This window comes from Gymnodraco acuticeps, unplaced genomic scaffold (assembly GCF_902827175.1).
Source record: "Gymnodraco acuticeps unplaced genomic scaffold, fGymAcu1.1, whole genome shotgun sequence".
Taxonomy (NCBI): Eukaryota; Metazoa; Chordata; class Actinopteri; order Perciformes; family Bathydraconidae; genus Gymnodraco; species Gymnodraco acuticeps.
Genome location: NW_022989942.1, coordinates 1,393,214 through 1,401,371, shown reverse-complemented (window position 1 = coordinate 1,401,371; position 8,158 = coordinate 1,393,214). Strand labels below are relative to the sequence as shown.

The 8,158-nt window shown below is 43.7% G+C and overlaps 1 protein-coding gene across 2 annotated transcripts in view; it reads left to right on the top strand.

The window, feature by feature from the left end:
* The window catches only part of syde2 (synapse defective 1, Rho GTPase, homolog 2 (C. elegans)), a 50,297-nt gene continuing 42,139 nt past the window's right edge, over window positions 1-8,158 (top strand). The window contains exon 1 of one of the 2 annotated variants that reach the window (XM_034210136.1): window positions 1-325. In XM_034210136.1, coding sequence (XP_034066027.1) covers window positions 208-325 — 118 coding nt within the window. In that variant the 5' untranslated portion in view covers window positions 1-207. Of the gene's footprint in view, window positions 2,187-8,158 lie in introns of both variants that reach the window. The other variant, XM_034210135.1, reaches the window with a different exon arrangement.

Sequence of the window (8,158 nt, the reverse complement as noted above, 5' to 3'; positions counted from 1 at the left end):
GGGAGGGAGAGCGGTGGTGCAGTTTAGCAGAGAGAGCCAGGACTGAGTGAGGCGACAGAGCGGAGGTGACAGCGGAGAATGGAGAGGAGCCCGTCCGCCCGGCGAGCTTTGACCGCGGCGAGCGAGGAGAACCCACTCGGCCCTTTCCTTCTGGAGCCAGCGTGCTGAAAGAAACCTGGAGGAATAAACTGGGGGCAAAGGAAAGGAATGGCTGATCCTCTGCGGAGGACTTTACTAGCGAAACTCCGGGGGAAGAAATCCAAGAAAGGAGCGACAGTCGGCGGTGGATACGGCTCTGCTGCTGCGGCGAATGGGGGCCGAGAAGGTAAAGAAAAAGTTTTGCAAACGCAGCGATACTCCGACGAGGCTCGCCCGGTAGTCTTGCTCACAGAGCTGGATTGCACGACAGAGAGAATGAGTACGTACGAGAATTGTGTTGACGGTGCGATGGTGCAAACAGGGGGGGTGGTAGTAGTCCGTGAGGGTCTCGCAGCAGAGTTGCCCGGCGCACTTCCCCAGGAGCCGAGCAGCGGGGGCAGGGTTCGGGTTAACGAGGAGCTCCTGGGGTCTCACTTCAAAGAAACGCGCAGTTTGGGGCACATGAGGTAGATAGGAGCCACCAGGGACCCAGATCCACTGGCAAAACCGTGTTATCTGCGGGGGTCCCGCTTGGTGGACCGCATGTCCACAGAAAACACTTCGTCTCGGTGCCGCGGCAGTGCAGCGTAGGGGACTCAATTGGGTTTGGGGACAATTCAAATTACGTTTTGTGCCGAGAGCCGCATACCGGGGTCAGTAAACCGCCAGAGACCCAGGTTATTGCTGCTGATAGAGACGGAGGATATTCCCGGCACATGGCAGACACTGAAGTGGCTGTTAATGAACACAACGCAAACTGGAGTTATGACAACAGCCAAACTTTGGGGACAGACTTGCCAGTTTGCGCAGCACTTGACTATACACACTGTATGTCAAGGAGCACAGAAGAAAACATTGTAATCAGAAATATAGAGAGTTATGGGCCGGAGTATGCAGGGGACATGCGAGGGACTGCAGGCAGTCTGCAGAGCCCGACGTTTTTCCCCACAGAGTTAGACATATGCGACATTAACATGGCATCCCTGTGCGCCACAGAGACGTCACTAAGATACCCTTTAGATAGTGAAGATGATGATTATTATGATAATGAAATTCTGCCTTTTATGCAACGATCAGAGCAAAAAGTGATGGTGAGAAAGCAGAGGTTACAGAGCTGCCACGGCCTGGTCAGGTTAAAGGACAGCTGGATGACAGTAACAGTGCACAGGAAACTGACAGGCTTAGAAACCAGCTGAAAGAAGCGTATTACCTTCTAATAAATGCTATGAACGATATCAACCTGGATGTCCAGCAGATTAATGTTGGTTTAATTGAGCAGCAGGCCACCTCTTCATGTAGTAGCCACTCCAGGGATAGCCTGTGCTCGAGGTTGTCCGCCAAAAACATGGACAGCGACTCCTGGTCATCGGGAGGCGACCACAGCCCACAGCAGGTGTCTGACACTGACTCACTCCTGCTTTGCCTCAGTGGGAACTTTGAGTCAGGCCTCAAAGCCAGGCTGAACAGTAAGAGTATGGTAAACCTGTCCCTGACTAAGATAAGACCCATGTTACTGCGCTCTGTTAGTGATGGAGGGATCAGGTATACATGTGGTCAACCATCACTCTGTGTTAAAGCCCAGACATCCAGTGGGGATAAAGGGGCCACAGAGACAAAAGAGGCTGAAGGGGTTGGAGCAACTGGAGTAGGTGAGCTCTCCGAACCTCAGGTGCTTCACAACGCCGTCAGCATTGATGAGTTACAAGAAGCTGGCGGTGATGACGAGAGCAGCGGCTCAGTCAACAGCCTCACGGGTTCTTCAGACAGCAACGCCGAAGTATCAACAAATCAGGGTGACAACAACAAGCAGGAGCCGACTGATGCCCGAGTACAGAGAGCCAACTCTGTCAACAAGGGCCACGGTGTCACTGTCAACAAGATGCAGGAGTGGATGCACAAGGGCCGTTTGCTGTCCTCTGAGATGAAGCAACGCATTGAGGGCTCATCTTTGCCGTGCAGCGGAGGACAAAGCCAGGACCGACCCTGCTCTCTTGGTAACCGAGGGGTTAAATCTGTCAAGGTCAAGTCTCCACGACAGCATCAGCCAGGTAGGAAGGCTACACGGAGTGGCCTCAACCCCCGTGGATCCTCTAAATCAGAGACCTCTCACCCTCCTTCCTCCCGTCTGATTATTGTCATCCTCCTCCACTCATAGTAAACTCAGTCTGGTGGCGGTTCACCCTGCACTCCTCCTCTTCTGGATGCAAAGCAAAGGGACGAGACACCTCAGACCTCTTTGCTTTCCTTTTTAAGATGTTCTAACCGGTGGCGGGTTCTGTCCTTCAAACTAATTTAGGTGCATTTTTAACACTAAATTATTAGCACATCAGGTTTGTTGGTCGGATCACTCACAGTGTAGTTCAGTAACAACTAACTCCCTCTCTCCTCCGGTAGCTCATGTGGTGTTTTCTGTGGTGTTGGTGGTGGGTTGGTTTATGTTTGTGTGTTTGACTATTGATGTGTACAAAATGCCAAATGATGTTGTGTTTGTGATGTAGTGCAAAAATAGGAAAACATCTGTATCATGAAACCATTTACAGCGACATGTTACACCAAATCAGCTTTTTAGGGGTTCAAAACGCAAATGAAATGTGAAATAGTTATAGATTATGTGTGCGACTGCATTGGTCAAAACCTTACCCAGAAATTATTCTACCACAATGTCCATTTAGAAGCTCATCTGGTGCTTTCAATCACCATTCTGCCACAGCACTTGTATTTTACCCAGCACTTCTCTTCCATGTCGGCTAGAAATTTGAGACTGAAAGTTCACTCTTGACAAAATAATCTTACCACAAGCTCTGTTATCCCACATATTGCTCATTAACTGATTATAGGCACCACCTTTTAGTAACCTACACTACATTGGGTCACATTTTACATTTAGTTAAAATGTCACTATGAGCAGTGCATGCTTTTATAACGAGTTGCTCCTTTCGTCCATGCTGACCTGAGTTGCCTGCAAACAAGGCAGGTTGCCAGTTCAATCAGGATTCGGAAACTGCCTGTGTGGAAAACTTTGTATTGACATTTGTTGTGCACGAAGATGAAAATAGACCTGCTTTGTATGGATGCAAAACATATTACCATGTTTTTATTTTACCACCGTTTTGTATCTGTGTAGTTTTAAATGGCAGTGTGAGTGTTGTTCTGACAGTGTTTTCCAGAGTTAATAGATGACCTGCCATGTGCGCAGGCTGTTGTTGACTGTCAGTGTTCTGTGCTGCTAGAAATAGAGTGTGATCTCAGCCTAGGCCTCGGTGTTTGACTTCCAGCCGCTGTTGGCTCATGATAGCTCCATCTTTTACTACTCAAACTCTTTCCTGTGATGTGTTTTTGTTCAAACAAAGACGTGGCTCTTCTTTATATTAGTTTCCAGGGTCCCTTTCTCCCTTGATTCTCATTTTCCCCCTTTTGCTAAGCTTTTCCCTCTCTGTCACTGAACCTTTCCACAGCTGTGGCCAGAGGAATCCGAAGCAGGAGAAAAGCCACTGCAGTTATTCTCTGTGTCTGTGTGTGTGTGTGTGTGTGTGTGTGTGTGTGGTGTGTGTGTGTGTGTGTGTGTGTGTGTGTGTGTGTGTGTGTGTGTGTGTGTGTGTGTGTGTGTGTGGTGTGTGTGTGTGTGTGTGTGGTGTGTGTGTGTGTGTGGTGTGTGTGTGTGTGTGTGTGTGTGTGTGTGTGTGTGTGTGTGTGTGTGTGTGTGTGTGTGATGTGTGTGTGTGTGTGTGTGTGTGTGTGTGTGTGTGTGTGTGTAGGGGGGGTTGTGTTGTTATGTTGCCTTACTCCCCAGTCGTTTGCTCTGGACAGTTCCCTGGTAACTTGCATTTTAAAGAGGCTGGATTGAATATTTAGGATGCCATTCCCGTTGTTTAACTTGTTTGCGTTGTGTCACTTAGTTCCTCGCCATGAATGAACAAAATTAAGGGCGATTAAGCATTTATTAAGGTCGGCCCTGGGCTTATCTTGCCCCTGTGGGCCTCTCAGCGCCTCACAAAGAGCCATTTAAAGAAAAAAAAGAAATGCCAGAGCTCTCAAAAGCTCCAGTGAATTGCTTGTCTTGCCTGCAAGCTCTTCATTGAGTTTATGACTCGATTCTAAATGTATGCAAATATTGATATACTTCTGACTTTCTAAAAATAATCCCTTCCCCTGAGAGCTTCTTGGAAAACAAATTTCACAATGAAGTCAAAAGACAAAAAATATTGGCTTAATTAGACAGCAGCTAATTTATTTCTGTTTTGACTTGTCCTTTCATCACTGTGTAAAACAAATCATGTTGATTATCACCCACAGTCGAGCGTGTCACTCCATTATGTCTGTGTGTGGGTGAGGAATATTGTGCACATGGATGTTTGTAGTTGCTGTTGGAGGATTTATAGTTTTGTTGTGATGTGCACAGAGCATTGGCTTGCCGTCAGGTAGGCAGTATCCAGGCATCATGTCTTGGCCAAGCCTGAACTCAGAGTGGTGTGTCAGTCAAAGCTGATGTTGACACTGAACCATAGACACCACAAACAGAGCAGAAGGAGATTCACTCCTGGGAGGCAGATATTCTTGTCTTTTATAAATATATATTTTTAAACTATGGTGAAAGATAGAAGATCCTGTTTGCATGTCTAGAAACACCCTCTACTTTGAAGGAGGAGAAACAAAAGGTGTTTGTTTCTCCTAAGAAACAGGTTTTTATGGCATCATTCACAATAAATAAAATAAGCTTGTTTTGTTATAAGAAGATCGATACCAGTATCACAGATGTTGCCAGCAGCTGGTTAGCTTAGTTAAGCAATACCATTCAAAAATACATTTTTTATATACATTAAACAAATGAGAAATTACTTGTTAATCAGAAAGCTTCAGAGATACATTATGTTACATTTGGACAGACCCCTTGCTAGCTAGGTTGTTCTTTAGTTTCCTGTCTTTGTGCTAGGCTAACTGGCTGCTGGTTGTCTTCATGTTTATTTCCCAAAAAGGTTGAACAAAACAACCCACCAAATATGAAGCAAAGAACTTGTCTGGAACATTTCATTTCATTTAATCGTTTATTTGAACCGGGACAGTGCACATCGATGAACACATTAAAACATAACAATACTTACAAGCGTAAATGAGCCGGATTTGACTGAAAACTCATCTCTTTCGACTCCACTTCGAGCGATAGAACTATTAACAAAGCACTTATATACTAATAAAGGACTGGCTTACCTAAAGCCAGTTGAGTAGCACTTGAAATGTTTTTGCTCTATGAAACCTGATGTACTTATATGATTCTGTTTTCTTCAAGTTTGTATTTTGTTGGTCGAACGCACTTATTGTAAGTCGCTTTGGATAAAAGCGTCAGCTAAATGCAATGTAATGTAATTTGAGCTTTAAGCTAATTTCCATCCGCAGTCTCGTCACATACAACATACAAGAACATGACATTTATATACATAGCAAAAATAAATACATGACATACAGAAAGAGCATGAGCAGCATACAAGCATTTACCACATGGCAGTACAATGTAGCAGCTATGGTATATAAAGTGCAAGATAAGCTAAAAGTGCTACATAAAGTGCAAGAAGAGATACCCCTGTGTAAAAGTGCATTTAGCGGTGATTACACGTCTGTTAGTTGCTCAACCATTCTTTAAGTTGTCCTTTAAAACTATTGAGAGTGGGACAATCCCGTATCTCAGTAGGGAGGCTATTCCACAATGAGCTGCCTTTGTACAGGCACACACTGTAGTATTGCTCAACATTTTGATTACATTCATTCTTGCTTACTCAGGGTATTCAGACATTAACTGTGCAGGTGTAAGATAAACCTGCCGTCAAGTCATGTTAGAACGATATGGCGTTTGGTTATCTTTGTCGTGCCAGCAACTTTATTAGTGAGCCTCAGAGTTTTCTTTTTTTTTTCTTGTCTGGTGCGTCTGTATTGGGACAGATTTATGGACGATGATGGCTGTAAAGACAGATCAGGTGATGGATGAGAAACTAGAGGCATCTGGGTTCATTCGAGAATGGTTTATGAGATGAATGATTCACATGACAGTTCAGCAAAGAGTTTGGGAAAAACACTAGTTACTTGCTCTGCAATTTCGAAGAATTTCAAGATGAATTACCAGTACAACAAACTGGATTGTAATCATTATTTAGGATGCATCATCATATCTGGTGCTACTGCACAAATATTTAATGAAGGAGATTTCAATGACTTGCCTTACTTTGCCACGGTTCAGGACATAATTTGGTCCCACTGTGTGTCCTTGAGCCTTTTTAAGATTGTAGATGTAGATTTTCTTTCAGTTTTTTCAAACAGAAACAATGAGACAAGACAGAAGATTCACTGAAAGAGCTGCAACATAAAATAATGGGTTTCAAGCCAACGTTTTTAAGAGGAAGTGGCATTAGCGTTAGCAGGCTGCCAGGACGCTTCAACGGGATGCAAGTGTTGACATGTGATGCAACCCTGGATGATCTCGCCCCTGCATTGGTTTGAAAAGAAAATCTACACTGAGAATCCTTATTACCATATGAATGAGTGTCAACAGGAATGTATGGCACAGAGCTGAAGATTCCCTCTGAAGGGGGGAGCCTGAATCTCTGTATACAAAACAAAGTGTTGTCTGTGTGAAGGAGAAAACTAGATGGTGTGTGTTTTACACTTATCAAAAGAGGAGCCTCCATGAGCAAAAGGAATTCAGGAAATGAAAGAAAAGCCTATGGGAAAGTGGATCTAGTGTTTTGTCTTAGAGTAGAGGAAGATCCAGGAGATTAAGACATGAATATAATTGGGTTTACTGTCAGGTTCACGTGGCACATGTTCACACCAGTACAACCAGGAAAAACACTTTTTTCTCTTTATGTTTGCATTCCTTTCAGCACCTCAGACAAACCCATATCGCTCCTCCCTGTACACCTCTCCCTCTTGTTCTCTTTATATTCACACACTGACATGCACCCTTGTATTATGTGCTCTAGCCATCTGTTACCTTCAGGTCAGAGGTGTGTGTGCCCTGAACACATCATCTTCATGCCATCGGCGCACATTGAGCCAGGCTGTTTTTGCTCAGCATCGAAGATATCTCCCCTCCTTTGCTTCACATTGTGTTTATATGAGTTTAATAGGTGCGTCATCGGTCTTTCACAAAATAATAAAACCAGAGATGCCTCTTTTACTTCCTTAAAAGGAATCTTGTCATTTGTGATAACAACGTTGGTGGGTTTGCCTCCAAGTGTCTACAAAAACACCTTTTTGATTTAGTATTTCAACACTTTCTAACATGGCATCTTATAAAAACAGTCCCCTATACTTTACTATATAGCACTATAATAGTTGTTGACAAAAGCAGAGGCTGAAATTGTGTCATGCTGAATTGAAAATGATCTGGGTTTGTTATGGTTTGATATTTGATACCAGTGAAAAGGTCAAAACTAACTAATTATCCAATCCATTGTCCTGCTGTTGCTTTCTCCCTTGGAGGAGTGTGATGGTGTAAAGAGACGATGGTGAGGCTGTGAATTTAGATCTGAGGTCTGGAATGCTGCTCGTGTCAGGACACGCTTCTTCTTCCAGTTATGAAAGACCCCTTAAAGAAGATGGCATGCTGACAACAACTCCATGCACAACCTTCTCACCTCTTTAATCTCACGTTGCCAGATCCAGAGACTGCAATTTTTGGATCCGTCTTGGTCTTAAAAAGATTTGTTCTACCTTTTTCCCACAATGTAGTTCATTCTTCCCCCCAGCTAGTGTTTAACATTTTTTAGCATCAGTTTGTCTCTGTGTGTATGCCTCTAAGTGACTAAGTGTTTTTAGGGTTAACCCTTATTTGATTGGATTGGATTTGAGTTGGGAAGAAACTAAGGATTATGGGCTAAAAATATGCTAGTTATATTATATTACACTACATTTGTTTGAAGTCATTCTTTTGTCAACTCTTCTACAAAGCTACTTTATATAACAAAACAATCCATTCCAAATCCAATTACAATAAAATGTACTTTTTTGAAGGTTTTCTCACATATTTAAG